This window comes from Gallinula chloropus (assembly GCF_964237585.1).
Source record: "Gallinula chloropus genome assembly, chromosome: 1".
NCBI lineage: Eukaryota > Metazoa > Chordata > Aves > Gruiformes > Rallidae > Gallinula > Gallinula chloropus.
Window position 1 is genome coordinate 143,869,128 of NC_140085.1, and position 17,902 is coordinate 143,887,029.

Here is a 17,902-nt window from a genome sequence, read left to right on the forward strand (position 1 = left end):
AGGGTATTACAGGCTACATTTTTAGACAGGTCAAAGCCAGGACCATGGTTCTGTTTATTTCAAGAATCCATTGTGTACAAGGCCTTACAGAGACTCATTGTGTGCTTCTGATTATGTTAGGAAACGTCTGACATGAAACCAGGATTCTTCTGGCATCGAAGAGTCAAAGCTCTTTAAAAGACGTACAAATCAGCTGCCAGACCAAATTTGAGGGTACCAAATTATAGGACTTAGTCAGCTAGTTAAACTGAGAAGATAGGTATGTGGATCCCTTACACAGCCTCCATTACTATAGTTACTAATTAAAGCAAAGGAATAAATGGAAAGTTTTATTTATCCAGGCCTTTATCTCAGTAAGTCATTATTTGTTAAGTCATAGTTTATTGGGCTATGAACATTTGATTATATAAACATTTCTTAATTTAACAAGCCTAGCCATCCTTATAATAGATTTTATAATTACCCTAGCAATACTGCACTGATGAAGAAACTGCATTACAGAAATAATTTGGAGCAACATAACTGGAAAGAAAATGTTCTCACCATTGCATCTGCTTTATGCTTCTTCCGTTTAGCTTCCTGCATAAAGTAATCGGCATTGCGCGGCCTACCAGGGGAAAATAAGAAGACACTTTATTATTATCTGAAGTGCAGAATATTTTCAAGTTATTTTTCCCTTATTTTAAACCTGATTTGCAAACATTTTTTTTTTTATAAAGCAACTACACTTATCATGTAACCATGCATCTTCTATTTCCAAATTGCTGCCTGTGGAGACAATAGCATTTATGGCTGTTCTCATTCTTTAGAAGTCAGTGATTCAAAGCAAAAAAAAAAAAAAAGCTAATAAAATGTGTTTTTATGGATTATATAAACTGCTTCCCAAATTAGTGCTGTTTTGATCTGCAAAACGGATGCAAGTGTAAAGCAGAACAAGTTATTCCATCTTTCCCCCCCTCTCTTGTGCTTGCTTACCTCTTTTTCTACTCCTCTCTGTACACTGCCACTTGCCTTGGCTTCTCCCTCCTCTCAAAACAAGTGTGTGTTTAATCTCTCCACTTTGAAAACACACACTGGATTTGTTTGCTTCCACGACTCCCATCTCACCTCCCTTCTCCCTCTTATCTGTAAGTACGCTGAGAGTGCTGTTTACTTTTGCTGCCTGGAGTTCCTCTCTGACTCAGTGCTGGGCTGCCTGCTGCAACTCCACTGGCCCTGCTCTTTCCAATTTCTCCATTGATTTCTCCTCAAACAGATCTGAGAGACCCCAACCCTTCCTTAACCTACCCAACCTGACAACTGCAGGGCACAAATTCAAGTGCTGTTTCTGATCCAGACTTAAGTCACTTCAATTCAAACTGAAAACACAAATTTATGTCTCCCTGGAAATGTCTGGTCACCAACTCAGCTCTTCATGGCTGAAGTAAATGTCTTCATCTCCTCCCACAAGCTTTTCCTATTGCACCTTTCTCAGCCACTGGAGAGTGGCCATTTGCCATGTCATTTCAGGCTGTAACCTTGCACTTTCAGTTCAAGCCTGTTGTAAAAAGTCTACACATTTCCTGAACCTGCAGACTCTTCTAGTCTCATGTACATGGGAAGAGGCCTTTTTCTTTCTCTACTCAGCTAAAGTATGTCCTTGTTCTTCTCAGCTTACATTGTGGTTACTGCCATATCCTCGTCTGTCTCAGAGAAGGAAGTTTTGCCTTGCAAAATAGTTTTCTTAGTATTGGTTAGAGTATCATCCCTTTTCCCTTATCTAATGAAAATGAAATAGTCCTGAGTAGCCTGAGTATGAATTCTGATGTTCCTACCATTCATGGTTTTAAGTCCCTGGTGTTGTAAATGATACGGTACTACTGCTACTCAGCAATCCGTCATAGGTTAACCCTGGTAGGCAGCTGAGCCCCATGCAGCCACTTGCTCACTTCCCCCCAGTGGGATGGGAGAGAGAATCAAAATGGTAAAAGTGAGAAAACTTGTGGCTTGAGATAAAAATAGAGCAATAGGTATGAAGCAGAACAAGGGATTCATCCTCTGCTTCCCAGGGGCAGGCAGGCGTTCAGCCATCTTCAGGAAAGGAGGGCTTTGTCATGCTCAGCAGTGACTAGGAAAGACAAATGCCATCACTCTGAATGTCCCCTCTTTCTCCTTCTTCCTCCAGCCATTATTGCTGAGCACAGTGTCACATGGTGTGGGATATCCCTTTGGTCAGTTGGGATCAGTTGTCCCAGTTGTGTTTCCCTCCCAACTTCTTGTATGCCCCCAGACTACTCACTGGTGGGGTGGTGAGGGAAACAGAAAAGGCTGTGCAAGCTCAGCAATAGCTAAAACATCTCTGTGTTATCAACAATGCTTTGGTCACAGACCCAAAATACAGCCCTGTAAGAGCTACTGTGACGAAAATTAACTCTATCCCAGTGCAAACCATCACATGATCCTAACTAAGTTTTTAGAAACAGACTTCTCCGCACACTTGTTTTAAACAGTGTTTTGTGTCAGTCAGGGAAGGTACAGTTCGAGAAACTGAAGCCAGTGGGATGGATGAGCAAAAAATTAATGCTGATAGCAGTAAGAACATGTTCAGATCCATAGCAGAGATCAGTGGGAGCAAGGGGGAGACTCTTGGCAGAAGACAACAGCCATGTATACTTCCTTGAGAGCATTCCAGTGCATTTACTTAGTCTGTTATCTTCTACTTAAATGCACACCATTTCAAGGTCATTTTATTACATCGTGGTCAACCTTTTTTTAAGAGAAGGAAGCCCAAATATCACTACAAGGAAATAACATTAAGAGTCTGGCTAATTTTGATTGACCTCTGCCCTAAAAAGGGTGGTGATATGAAGAAAAACAGTTCCTTTGCTCCAGCTTTCTTTAAAATACTATTCTCCTCAGAGTGGAATTTCCCCCCCAGCTAACTCTAGCCAGGAGGTCAGAAAGGGCACTAAAGACAGGTTTGTGTCCCAGTATCTCATAACCTACTGCAGCTGCAAATACTTCCTGTGCTTGGCAAGATGCTAACACTACCTTAATAATACAAACCATCTGGATTTGATCTTGGTCAATGTCCTGGTTTCGGCTAAGATAGAGTTAACTTTCTTTCTAGTAACTGTTATAGTGCTGTCATTTGGATTTAGGATGAGAATAACATTCATAACACACTGATGATTTTAGTTGTTGCTGGGTAGTTGCTGTGTCTACACTCAGTCAAGGACTTTCCAGCTTCTCACGCCCTGCCAGGTGTGCAAAGAGCTGGGAGAGCACAGCCAAGACAGCTGGCCCAGGCTGGCCAGAGGGATATTCCCTAACATAAAATGTCATGCTCCCTAAGGAACTGGGGAGGCTACAAGGAGGCAAAATGGGCATAGGGTTGTTTTTCTGCTTGAGTTGAGCAATTTCATTTGTATATCACTATTAATTATTATGTTGTTGCTTTGTTGTTGTTACCTGTTTTTCTTATTATTATTACTGCTATTATTATTCTCTTCCTTTGTTATCCTATTAAACTGCCTCTATCTCAGCCCACAAGGGTTTTTTTCATTTTTGTCTCCATCCCCTTGAAGGGGGAGGGGTGAGTGAGCGACTGCATGGAGCTTGGCTGCTGGCTGGGGCTAAACCACAACAGTCAATTATGAAATATTAGACACTGAAACGGTGGTAGTTTGATACAGAAAAATAAGTATGTTTTCATTGAAGACCATTGAAAGAATTCTTAAAAAATTTAAGTCAGTGCTGTCTGTCTTCATCTTGTGTGCTGACCTAGGTAAGATGGTTTACTATTAAGTGTCAAAAAGCAAAGTAGAGCAGAGAAAATCAAGAAAACATTGGTCTCATGTCTCTGAAATGATCAAAGTGATGAACCTTTACATGATCCTCTTAAACTCAGGTCATTAAACCATGTCCTTTGCAACATCCCTGACCATATATCATCCGGCACTATATGTCTGATTTGCTGCTTTGATGCACGGTAAGAGGCTGTAAAAACAAAGTGAGATAACACAATGTAATTACGGTCTACTTATTTGTAAGTTAATTGTAAAATGGTTTTCAACTAGCAGGATTTATTCTCCTCAGTGATGATTAGCAATGAGGGTATTAGCAAGAGGCATGCACAGTACTGAGCCAAGCGGCTTGCTTTGAGGGCCCTGCCATGGGGTGGGTAACCATAACACAACGTGCAGAAACTGAAGTCACCAGCTTGTGCTTAGTCCTGTTGGTTTTTGGGATGCCTAATATAAAAAAAAGAAACTATTAAGGGGCTGTTTTAAGGCAAAAGGTATATAATGTCAATGTGAATGTTTAGGTATTTCCATAGGAAAAATACAGGGTTCATTTATAAATCAGGGGATACCTAACAGAAATCCAGGTTCATTGGGAAAAAAAAGGGGATAGGGTATGTTTTCTTCTGTTTCTTAAACAGTGCTTGTTCAATAGTGTTAATAAACATGTCAAGTTGAATTCTGATCTCTTTATGCCTCCTATGAAATGCTATTCTTCAATTTATCACTACATGTTCATAAACTTTCTATTCAGATTCCTAATGTGCATGAGAGGTGAAAATGGAAAGCTGAAATGTCCTACAGATTTAATGTCAGCTTATGTACATTGAATATAATTCTTATAGAATATTAGTGACACAATAAGAATGTACATGGATTTAATTATTTTCTGATGTTTTTTTAATGAGAAAGAAAGGTTTTGAATTTAGTTTTCTTTAGGTTCCCACTGCAAGTGAACACCATTTGTCCTTTTAAATCCAGTATACTAGTTTAAATTATTATATTAAAAAGTTAAAAACCAAAAAACCCAAACAGAAAAAAAATCCTTCTTCTATAGGCTTCTTGAAGGAAACAGGTTACTTCAGCTCATGTACATGTGAAGACAAATGAGAAAGAGGATGCATAAATTAATTACTCAGGATTGTTCGTTTGCACACTCCACATTTCGCATCTATGAAGTTCACAGAAGATTGTTAATCATATTCTGATTTTATACTGACTGAGAATCCTTATCTATTACAAACTTTAAGGTTCACTGGAATTTCCTCTGTAACTGTGTCTTTTCAGAGAAATCTGTGCTAATCTGACTGGGTAATCTGCAGGCAACCTCACTGCATGCTAACTACAGATACCATTATACGTTTCTGTTGAGAGGCAACGTGTAACTATATGTTACTGAAGAGATCCAAATCTGCTTTCTCACCGATGGGATTCAGAAAGATCTACAGCTAATCTCCTTTTCAGGTCTTTGGTTTGCAATCCCTCTGCAGATCACAGCCTCGCTACAGCCTGAAGAGCCAGAGAATAGGGAAGAATTCTACAGGATTAAAGTGGTACCAGGTTACTGGTTGAACTGGAGTGGATGTGAGTAGTAGAAATAGCAGCAGAATCTCTTTGTTAGGCTAAAGAGGTTACTGGTCATGAATTGTTCAGTCACCTCTGGTTGTTGGACAATTGAGCCAGATTCTTAAGGTGTATACAATTGTATCTATTTATTGGTGTCAGCATTGTCACTCTAGATTTACAAAAAAAAAAAAATCAGGCCTTTATTTTTAAAAATAAAATTAAAAAAGAAGCCTGAGTTCAAATTAACAGGTACGATCAAGTGTTTTATCTCTGTTAATAATCTTGACAGCACAAGAAAGTCTTTTGTTTCTGAATATCTGATTGTTGGTACTTTTAGAAATATAGTCCTCCTCAACAAAACCAAGGAGTTCTAATACACTGCTCTAATGCATCTCATATATCTCTGTGAAAAGCAAGAGAAAAAGTGTAAAACATCAGTGCCAAGTAAGTCAGGCTGCTGGTGAATTCTCCCTGGGATCAAGTGTCATTATGTGAAACTGGCTGCTCTCGAGGAGAATTTACCCTACTATGTTGATTGGGGAAAGCAATCAAGTACGGCTGGAACCAGTTCAACGCATTCTCAGTCAACACTAGCCAGTCACCTAGGCAGTGCAACAGAATCCAGCCTTTTACAGAATAACCCCCCCATGGCTAGATCTGATAGTACAAACAAGGCCAGGCTTCCTTTTCAGCAGCGGCATTCAAACCATTTATGACTTTGACAAGGGCAGCCTCAGTAGCATGGCTGTGGCTGAATCCAGGATGAAATTTATCAAACAATCTGCTACTGTCCAGCATTTCCCTTGCCTTTGCCTTGCCACTGCTTGCTCTGGGAGCTTGTCGAAAACCAGCAGGAAAGGCAGCATTTCCATTGCTTGGTATGTCACGCGGGATCCCAGCATGAGGTGAGATGGCTGTGGGCATCGTAATTACTCCCCTTCCAGAAGCAGCCTTTCAGAATTTCTGGGCTGTTGAGCTCCTAAGAGTGATGTTACCATTACCCAGGTGAAATGCCTCTGTGTGTGTGTGTGTGTGTATATGCTCCTCTCATCCTGTTTAGGTCCGTGCCATTACAGCGCATCTCTGCCACCTCTGTCTTTCGCTGCCTTCTCTAAATTTAATTTACTCCAGTTTAGCAGATAATTGCAAAAATGTAAACTCATGCAGTAAAAAAAGGGGAAGAGAATCAAACAAAGTGAATCAATAAAAGCCTGACTTCGTACAGTAATTTATCAGCATCTACTGCAACATAATCTCCTCGGAACTCGGCGCAACCGCTGGTATTTACAGACTATGGTCTAGCTTAGACTCCAATATACAATTTTAATTATAACTGCATTCAAGCCTCCATTTTTCATCTAATTTTTATATTTTATACGAACTAAATACTAAACTATAGCATTTTTTGCTTAATTTACATAATCTACCACTTTACATTATTTCTTACTGTGGTATGGTGTTTTATGAGAATACATTAAAAAAACTAATAAAAGTTCAATTAAACATCATAAATGTAGCCAAGTGCATATTTTAATACCCTTCAGAGATAATGCTGCTGAAGTGTTATAAAAAAACAAACTAGTGCTTCCTCAGTGTACAACAATTGCATGCAATAAAAGCAGCTTAAATCATAATTTTAAACATAAGACCAGTTTCACAACTTTAGCAATCTAGACCCTAAAATGGTGGGTGTGCTGGAAGGGAGCAGAACAACCAAATAAGCAACTTCAAAATTTGACCAGAGCTAAGGAAAATCAGAAGAAACTGGCATAGCCAGGCTTAACCCTTGCCCAGTTTTGAAGATGTGCCAATAGATTCAGAGTCACAGAACTGTAGGGGTTGGAAGGGACCTCGAGAGATTATCGGGTCCAACCCCCCTGCCAAAGCAGCTCCCTAGGACATATCACTCAGATAGGCGTCCAGATGGGTCTTGAATATCTCCAGAGAAGGAGACTCCACCACCTCCCTGGGCAGCCTGTCCCAGGGCTCTGTCACCCTCACTGTGAAAAAGTTCTTCCGCATGATGGTGCGGAACTTCCTGTGCTCCAACTTGCAGCCATTGCCCCTTGACATGTCTCCACAGACCACTGAAAAGGGGCTGGCCATTCCCCACTGAGTCCCACACTTAAGATATTAATAGACATTAATGAGATCTCCTCTCAGTCTTCTTTATTGAACGCTGAACAGCCCCAGTTCTTTCAGCCTGTCCTTGTAGGGGAGATGCTCCAGGTCTTTAATCATCTTCGTAGCCTCCTCTGGACTCTTCCCAGGAGATCCCTGTCTTTTTTATACCAGGGAGCCCAGAATTGGATAGAATACTCCAGGTGGGGCCTGACCAGGGCAGAGTAGAGGGGGAAATAGGCCTTGAACGTTCAGTCCAAGAAGAGAAGCAAACCCTCTAAGAGCAAAAAAACCACATAAAGTGAAAGGTAGGAGCATACAGCCCTGCCTATTTGTTGTTTCACACTGGGACATGTGTGAGGAGCATGTCTGATGTGTTGGGTCACATATAAGGATGGTCATCTGCAGCTGAAGCTGCAGAGGAGGCATCACCATACAAAATAGTGTTCTCCCCTGATGTATCATGGTCACAACTTAAAATAAATGTTGTTTTATGGGACGTGGCACCGCTGTGCCTGTGGCATGGCACACACAGCGGCACACAGGGTAGGGTGGGGGAGAGGCCGGGCCACTCTGGAAGGTGGGTACCCAGTTATCGGAGTCTCATGGTCACTATGGCAGACCCAACAGCAGGGTGGGCAGAGAGAATTTGTGACCCCTTTACATGATAATACCAGAGACATTTCAGAAAGGCAGGAACAAAGGATCTGACTGGAGTCAGGCCAAATGTAAGAAAAATTTACTCAATCACCCAACTACACAACTATTATCTTGTTGGGCTTGGTGTAACAAGGTCAATAGCTTAGGTTAGGTGAATAGATGAATAGTGCAGATACCTAGAGAGGGAGTTACTGTTGCAAAAAGTAGTGGACAGAAATAAAGCCTGGCACCTAATTTAAATTAAATGAAGAAAGATAAAATAAGTACAGGTTCCTATTTTGGCAAAAATGCAACATGCCCCAGACTAACCATGTCAATGTAGTGAAATATGAGAGATCAAGACAAAGAGTCAAAATCCACTACAAATTCCTGGGCATGACCTAGATTCATGACTTAGAGATATCCATGTGAAATCAATATCTAGACTAAATCATGCAAGGGCAAAGTGTACACACGAAGGGAGTGGAATGAATGGCACCTGAGCTCCTGTATTAAAAGCAGTGGGGGAAAACATTAAATCCTTGCAGACAAACTACAGTTGTGTCTCTTTTCTTCTATGCTAAATAGATACTCTGAAATCAACTAAGTTCAGTCAAAAATGGAGTGAAAGCCTTTACAGTCAGAAGTAGGGAGAGGTGGCAGGACAACAGCAGTCCATGTTTATATGGTTTTAAAATACCATAGAATCACACCTTGAATTTCCAAGAGGCAGCTGAAAACCGAAGGGAGAAAGATCTTTTTGGGAGAGGGACTATCTGGCAGCCAGCTCCCATGTCCCCAGCTCTGACAAGTGAGAAGCCAAGGTGAGGGTGAAACTGTTAAGTACACGTGAAACCTGAGTCAGTGAATGGGGTATCTACACTGAAAGGAGCAGGAGATCCCAAACCAAAGATTTTGTCCAGACCTCTGTCCTGCTATGTCTTTCTAAGAAACTTCAGTAATCACAGGATTTGAAAGGAATCATAACCATGCACTAGAAGAGCAGGAAAGCATATGATGGAGATCTTGAGAATTCATATTCCTCACATGCGTTAAGTCATCACAGCCCCTCTCCAGCTCCATGACTCACTGTTGGTTCTCAAGATGAACAGGGTAGTCCCAGGCTAAAAATTAGCTTGAACAGTCTGTGCTTCTCTAGGCTAAAGTGGTTATGATCCTGTGCTAGTGTGGGGCATTATCTCTGGAAGGTGAAAATATCCCTTATTATGTTGAAGGAATTGGGGGATTACAGCCTTTGCATGCAAGGGCCATTAAAGTGAGCCTTCTAGTCCAAAAGGGAAATTTCTGGGTAATTATATTATGGAAAATGGACCTTAAATACTCTTCAAATGCATGTAAAGATATTTTCCACTGCCATGGGGGCAGCAAAGCTGACTTAGGAACTGAGCTGCAAATAGAGGCACTAGAATGTCTCTTGCATGCTGCACCTGTGAATCCTGGCATCAAGGGTGCTGAAAACCCACAGTACTCTGTGATCCAGCACAAGAAGACAAACCCTGAGTTACACTGGGATGGACTTCTAGCTCTTCAAGGAGAAACTGATGTTTGATACCAAAACTGAGGAAAACAATCTCTGTCAAGAACCAGAAATATGGTAGAACAGTAAATACCATGGGAGGTTAGATGAGCATTCCTGAGATTCAGGAAGAGACCTAGCCTAGTCAAAGAGCTGCAAAGGGGTTTGAAAGGTGCCCATCACCTGCTGTAGGCGTCTGCTCATTGCTCACCATTTGTATAGGCAAGGGAAGACTGGGAGAGACTGGAGGAGAGACTGCATTCTATCTGAGAGATTCCGTTTTGCTGCTGGGACCTGGAGGAAGGTTTTTTTGACCTCTGCTCACTGTTATGATTCTGTGGACTAAAGATATTTTGTAGTCAAGCTGTAGAGTAAGAAAAAGGCACATCAAAATCAATTTATGCAAACAAACCCTCTTTACTGAGTGGTAAAATTGTCAGAGGCTATTTCAGATCTGAGTCTGCCAATAAACCCATTCCTTGGCTAACCTAAACCTACCCTCTTTCACTGTGGAAGTGAAATAAGCAGGGTAAGAATACCAGCTCCAACATTTGATCATCCATGCTGTTTAATTGCTAATACTCTCCCTGGCACAGTTTTGAACTGAGTCTCAGACAATGTCTGGGCACAGCTGGGTGACAGCCCAGACGAGGGACTGTTCTCAGGCGGCAATGAGTGTTCTTTGTTTTGGGGTGTGAAGAGAGTTTAATCACATAAACAGTGCTGGACCACTTGGCCACAGGAACAGAGGAGGGGCATGGATACAGAAACATAGAATCACAGACTGCTTTGGGTTGCAAGGGACCTCAAAGCTCACCTAGTTCCATCCCCCTGCCATGGACAGGGACACCCTCCACTAGCCCAGGTTGCCCAACGCCCCATCCAACCTGGCCTTGAACATTGACAAGGAGGGGGCAGCCACAGCTTCTCTGGGCGACCTGTGCCAGAGCCTCACCACCCTCATAGTAAAGAATTTCTTCTAACCTAAACCTACCCTCTTTCAGCTTAAAGCCACTGCCCCTTGTCCTATCACTGCACTCCCTGATGAACAGTCCCTCTCCCACTTTCCTACAGGACCCCTTTAAGTGTTGGTTCGCCACAATTAGATCAGCCCGCAGCCTTCTCTTCTCCAGGCTGAACAAGCCCAACTCTCTCAGCCTGTCTTCATAGGAGAAGTGCTCCAGCCCCTTGATCACCTCTGTAGCTCTCCTCTGGACTTGCTCCACAGCTCTGTCATTTCTTTGATGACAGGGAATAGTGGCTCTATGATCTTTACCCTGTGAGAATCTCCTGCGAGAGCTCATTAAGCATCTATTTCCCACCAGAAAAAGAAAGGGGTAGGTGGTCTTGCAGAGAACAGGCTACTTAATTAGCTAGTCACAGGAGGCAATGTCTGCTAACAGTATAATGTTATTCCCTCATGTGCAGTGTAAACATGAGAAAATTCAGTGCCACAAGTAAGAAGGGAAGGAGAGGAAGAACGAGATGGTTAGATGAAGTCTTGAAATCTCCCAAAGCCAAGAACTGGAGCAGTCCAAAGTAGCGTATGAATTTGTGAGGAACTGAGTGTAGCAGATGTCAGATTACCCCACCAGTGATTTTTTAGATTGCTGCTGAGGAGTGAAGCTCTTTTCCTTAACTGTGCTCCTGAGGATGTGCTCTCTAAACACTCCAGAGTACCAGGTGTCCTTGAGACATTTTGAGCAGTGCAAAGCCAAGATGAATTCCAGATGTTGTATGGGAGTCACAACCCAAGAATGCCTTTTGCTGTCTTCTCTGAGGCAGAAGAACAAAGAAGAGGAGACTGAAAATGAGCCTTTTGGGGTTCAAGCCAAACCAAAGGGAAGTGCCAAGAAGTTATCTTTTGAGCTGTTTATGTGCTCTATGAGTAACACCTTTACAGGCTGAGTTTTTTCTGGGTGTATGGTTTACTGGCTGACAAACACAGGAATGCTGTCTCACAGCAGGATATGTCCTTTAGTCAATGTAAAGCTGGTGTGTGTGTGTAGCACCTAAATCCATAAAGATGGAAAAAAACACTGAACAAATTATTAACTTATATTAAAAAAAAGCTGAAGAAAATGGATTATCTTGCTCCTACAAGGCCAGAAAAAAAGGGAAAATAAGTGAAGAAAAAAACACACCTCAAATTTGAAAAGGTAACCCACAATGCAACTTAGAAAATAATCCTGAGGAGCATGTTCTGTTTTATCCATAAGGAAGACTGGGAAGCTGGGTACACTCTGCTCTTTTTTTATACCACACATGCAGTGGTTCCAGGAGGGTGTAGGACTGTTCCCTGGGGCACCTGCAGCATGTCTGCACTTATCACTTCAAGGACAACAGACTTTGTTCCTCAACGTGGTTATTGGGAACTCTGTCATTCAGTGGAATTACAGCAGGACTGAATTTGGCTTGAAGCATTATTATGTAGCCTTGAAAATGTTCTCTTCATGCAGTCAGAAATGGCAAAAAAAAATCTAGGAAATCTTGTTAAGAATTAATACTGGAAACAGCATCGATGTCACTTATACAAGGCATACTGGGTAGGTCCAAGCATATTTAGAGCAGGCAGTAAACAATGGCAAATCAGGGCAAGTAGGGTTTTGCTATATTTACTTTTATATGGCAATGTGTGTGCATACAGCACTCTGCCAAGCAAGATATACTTTTTATTGACCTACTTGTGTTCCAATTTATTGCTAGTGACAGCTGTTGTCAATGATCTGGAGAAAATAAATTGAGAATAAAGCATAGAGACATTGATTGGTCAAAAAAATTAGTTGTTGTTTCAAATCAAATATAAGGGATTTAGTCTCATAAAAAACTATAGATCCTGATTAAAATGAAGACTTTAAAGCTGTGGCTGGATTACAGTAATTCAGAACTTCATGGATTATGAGATGAAATACTTCATAGGCATCATTTTGGACAAAATGCTGCCATTAGGATTACTACAAAATTTGAGACCTACTGTATTGCATTTCTTCAAATCCTCTGCTGTGGTGCTGTATGAATTTGAAAGACGCTGGCTGCCATGTTTAATTTGATCCTCCGAGCATGTGAGTCAAATTTGTTGACATTTAACATTTGCAGCCAGTCTAATCTGCTACATTTCAGTGCCTTCTCTGCACAGTAATTTCAGAATCAAGGTCTAGTATGGCTGGTATTCTGGTGGTGTTTCCTAGAAACAGGTTGTGGATGACAGTTGTAGTACATGAAAACCTCCCTTCTTTAGTTAGAACAACAGACATTTAACTGTTTCTGGGTTTTAAGGGCAAATTAAGACATACTTGGTTCTGTGTTTTATCTTATGTAGCTTTTTAGATTGCTTTCTTTTTTTTTTTTTTTTATGGGACACAAGTTGCTTGGGGACATTCTACATGGAAGGCACCATACACAAACAGTTTAATTGTATCTCCCTGAAAAGGTGAAACAGCTTTATTGAAGATGCCTGCCAGAGAAATCACGTGTATCACTAATGGAGAAAGCAAGTGATAAAAGCCTGTTAGATGATAGAGATAGTGAAAAAAACCTATGACAGTATTCTAGGGGAAAATTGAAACAAACAAGTTTCCCTGGGTTTTTTTTTGCCAGCATCTTGAGGGCAAATAAAACAAAGACACAATAGTTCTGTTGTAGCTGTTTCTGATTGTGTTTTTTTTCTAATCCAAACAGATTGAGCACACCTACAATTTTGACTTTTATCAGGCACACTGATACCTTTCTGCCTTCTGTGTACACGTTTAAACTGCAGAAAAATTGAACAGTTGCAAGTAAATTAGAGATGATAAAGTATTTTCAGATGTATGAGGAGTTAGGTTGTACTTCTAAACAGTTCCAAATTTCTTCAACTGAGATTGTTGAATAAATACACCGAAGGAGTTAAAAAACATGGAGGGAAGTGGAGAAGGAGGGAAAATAAGGATATATACACAGGGGAGGGCCTTCTCCAAAAGAGGAAGAATAAAACTGATTACATTTATTCAATTTAAATCTCCTTATGACTGCAATGAACACATACAGAAATTAATCTCATCAGCCTTCTTTTCTTGACACACAAAACAGTTACAACTTTATGAAGTCTATGGGAATTTTTTACACTTTATAGTACAAAGCCTCTTTAGGAGAGGCTGTCATCCCTCCAGTTGTCCCTCAGACTAGGTACAGTGAACAAAACTTGGTATTAGTATTAGTGCTATTATTACAATAAAATAACCCCAGTTCTGGTAGAAAGAAGCTCCTGAGGAAACAAGGGTGTTATCCCAGGGTTTCCTTTGGCGTAAGAGTTAGAGATGTTGTGGGTGAAAGCCAGAGAGTACAAAAGGTGTGTCAAGGTCACACGGCTTACAGAGCTCCAGGCAGTCTGAGGCATAGCTTGAACAAAACCTCTTCTACACTAGCCAGAAAAAAAAAAAATCAGTATTTTCAGGTCAGGACATTACCAGTCAAAAGGACTTTTCTAGATACTAGGATTTCAACCTTCACTTTCACCTTTTTACCTTATCAAAATAAGAGCACATCCTGAATGACCTTGGGAAACAAATCAGCAAATTTATTTTACCAAAAAGAAAGACAATTACAAGATAAAATCATTTTCAGAGGAGGAGAGCAGAGAATGTTTGAAGGATGTAGTGGACTTGGAGAAGGCCAAGTATCCCTGAATCCCAGGTGTTCATGCAAACTGCTTCCTACCTGCCCTCCCTTTGTGATATGTTGTTCTGTGCAGCAGCAGCAATGACAGCCACAGCTGTCAAGGCTCAGGGATAGAAGTCTCAATATATCCTCTGCCCTTCCCGGTGCACAAGCCATGCTTGTGTCTGACCATGGCCCTCACTGATCCAGACCCTGACCTGGGGACTGTATTCCTGCCTGGACCTAACTGCTGCTCTGTACATCTGGCAGTCATGGGGCTGTGCCTGACCCACACAGGACCTGATTCTGACTTCCTGGCCAGGCCTTGGACCTGCCTCATGACCACAGACTTGCCTGAGGATCTGGACTCTTGATTAAACCTGACTCCACCCTTGGGCCTGCCCTGCTCAACTTGCTTGGGTGTTCTGGGTCTGGACCCTCACCTGGCATGACCCCTGCCGTGTCAGACATGTTCTGCCCCTTGGCTCCTACCTCCCCATCCTTTAGGGAACAGCCACTCCTCACTACTCCCTGGTGATTAGAGGCTTAATTTATAATGAAAAATTAAAGAGTTTATACAGTATGGCTCATTCACTGCTCAATGTACAGTATTACTCTACTACTTCTGGCCATGGTTCAGCTGCTCTTGGACAAATTTTGTTTTTCTTTCCTTAAACACAGCAAATGACATTGTTTTCTTTATTTTAAAGTAATTTGTACTTACATATCATCGAAGACAAGCTTTGTCCTTCTGCAGTCCCTGGGTGTGCTGGAGAGAGGTGACCAAGGCTCTGTTTGGGACTGGGGCTTATTGCAGAGAACATTTTCTGAATTGATGTGAATTGCTTTCTAGACAACAAACAGCAGAGAAAACATTGAGGAATTGGCTACTAACTTCAAAAAAGCAACTAGTAAATGACAGAAAGTCTTTTCATTGTGTTGTAAATTGGCAGTTAGTTTTCCTCCTGTTTCAGCATGGGGTACGTGTAACTGATATATTCTGTCACTGACACCCACAAATTCACAGATACTGCTCAGACTACTTTGTAAAGGGCTCAAGTTGCAATGTGATACACAGAAGAAATGGAGCTAAACTATTAGTAACTATCAAAACACTCTGAAATACAGTAGGGAAGTTTATTAAAGAATAGATCTACTGTGGACATTTAGAAGGTTAAGGTCCATGTCTAGTCTTCAGCTCCCTAACTGGCATTGTACTTTGCCTTGAGAGAGCAAGGCTCACTTGTTCAACTCCTTTTGTGCTGTGCTGCTGATGTACCCGTGCAGTATGAATTTGCAGCTGAAGTTTCAGGTTTCTTTCTGCTGTAGGTCCCTGATCAGCTCAAAACATTACTGCTCTGTGCCACAGCAGAAGCACCTGTCTTTGGGCAGGATCTCATACATTCCCTTGGCTGCAGCTGGGTTCTTTGAGTGGCCTCATGAGCCCTTCATCCCACCAAGTGACCTGCTGTGTCGGCTGCCACAAACTGGTACAGGGCAAAGCAGAGAGACCCAGGTTGCTTTTGGTTGATAACTGCTGCCAGAAAGCAGAGTTCCTTCTCTGTCAGGTGACAGACAGAAAGGCAATGGGGACATGGACAAAAAGCTCAAGCGGATAAAAGCTGCTCCCCAGCTTGTGTTCTCTGACAGAAATTCAGGGGACTGCTTACGCATGCCAGTTACGTGCCAGATGAGAAGGTGGGATAAACCAGAGCTACCTTTAACATTTATATTTCATGAGCTCTCATCTTCTCTATGGCACATCCAGATCAGCTCAGCAGGCTGAAGTTTTCAGATGAATAACCAGATACATAAGAATTTTATTGCAAAGGTTGTTAAAGTGTTGACCAAATGGTGCATTGCTAGGCTATGCAGAAAATCTCAGTGAAACTCAGCGCTTGCTAAGGGTGTGGATCATAAAGCAATCACCTTCTACTTTTGATTTCCAGCACATTTGCCTGTGAAGGAATTTAAATTGTTTTCAAGATACCCAGTGAAGAATCATATCATTATAATTCTGAATGGGTTATAAACCTCTAAACTTACATTTTTAGAATTTAAAAATGTTTTAAAAATTACATTTACTAAATGCAAAAATAAATTAATAACTATGTTAAAATTTATTTTATTGGAATATTTTTATCTGATTAATATGATTAATTTACCAACATCATCTGTGAGATATCTTGAAGCACACAATTTACGATAACTTGTTTTTGAAAAAGTGTCCAATATTAAGATTATATTTACTACTTCCCCCTCCACTCTAAAAAATCCAATATATTTAATTATATACCTATACATTTAACATATGCTGTGGGGATAGTTATCTCCAGAGCAAAAAGTAGCTGGAAGAGAACACTGCTGCTCAGGCAGTTCATTTTTCTGAAAGTTGCTTAGGCACTAATCCCTAGGCTTTTGAAGCCTCTTATGTATCAAGTAACAAGTACAACAAATAGATATAGGATAAAACACATAAACAGCTTTTGTACCAAGGAGAGGAGCATGGGCCTTTCTAGCAGGAGCAGAGTGACCTAACAGCTTGACTATATGCTCCAGCAGCGGATATCAATATGATGGTACCCAAATTGCTTCTTCTAGGTATTTCACATAAAGCAGAACAGCTTCAAGGGGAGGATGTGACAATATTCTGTCCTTGATATTCTACCAGCAGTATCCTTGTAGTTGGAGGGTAGAGTAGGATTTTGAGAGGTAAGAGAGATGTGAATTCCTTCAATCAGGAGAGCTAAGGGGCTCTTTAGTCCAGCATCCTAATCACAGAACTCATGCATAAATGGGAACAGCATCTACTCCTCTCTCTCCATGCTCTGCGGGCAGTGGCTACCATGTGGTGTAGTAATGCGGCACTCTGGACACATCTAGTGTAAGCAAGACTCTGATAAGTATCTGAGTGCCTGGGATCTGATGATGCTGAGTCGTGAGGCTGCTGCTAAGCTCTTCACCCCTGTCAAGAGTAAGTGTAAGTGTCTGAGGAAGTTGGTTGCTAAGACATGTAGGAGAACTTGTCTGCAGGCACACTCCTGGTTCAGCAGTAGCTGGGTGGAGGCCTTATACAGTAGAGGCCTTATGCACCACGCTTGGGGATGTAGGGGTCTTGCATTGTGCCCAAGCAATATTCTGGTAGCCCAAAGCCATTTGTTTTGGGCTGTTAACTTTTTACCTTTTGCTTATTTGCCTGCTTTGCAGCCTGCCCTCTTTCCTTTCTTCTGTGCCTTGCTAATCCCCAAATCACAAAATCTAAACTTACAACACAACATCCATTTTTGCTGGGTTTTTTTTGCATAACATTTTGCAAAGCTATCCAAAACTGCAATACAAAGTGAAAAATACGCAGCTAGGCTTTGTATTGTGAACAACAGCATCAACTTACATTGAAATCTCCGGGATGTGGCTGGGACTGGATTTCACCCTTATGTTTTTTGCTGGAGGAGATGGAAGGTAATAGACTGCTGCCATTAGGTCTGTTGGAGGAAGTTAAATCATCGTTGGGGTGTTTGTGTTTTGATGCATCAGAGAGGGGAGAGACGGGTGACCGAAGCATTTTCTCATTTTTATTTATTGGTATTGCCAAGCTGGAAATGGAAATTACAGTAATGGAGTG

At 41.4% G+C, this 17,902-nt stretch overlaps 1 protein-coding gene across 1 annotated transcript in view; it reads right to left on the reverse strand.

Moving 5' to 3' along the window:
* AFF3 (ALF transcription elongation factor 3) overlaps positions 1-17,902 on the reverse strand; it is a gene marked incomplete at both ends in the record, with an annotated part of 332,199 nt that overhangs the window by 15,750 nt on the left and 298,547 nt on the right. The window contains 3 exons of the mRNA XM_084279299.1: positions 544-607; positions 15,005-15,129; positions 17,672-17,873. Of these exons, the coding sequence (XP_084135425.1) occupies positions 544-607; positions 15,005-15,129; positions 17,672-17,873 (391 nt within the window). The remainder of the gene's footprint in view (positions 1-543; positions 608-15,004; positions 15,130-17,671; positions 17,874-17,902) is intronic.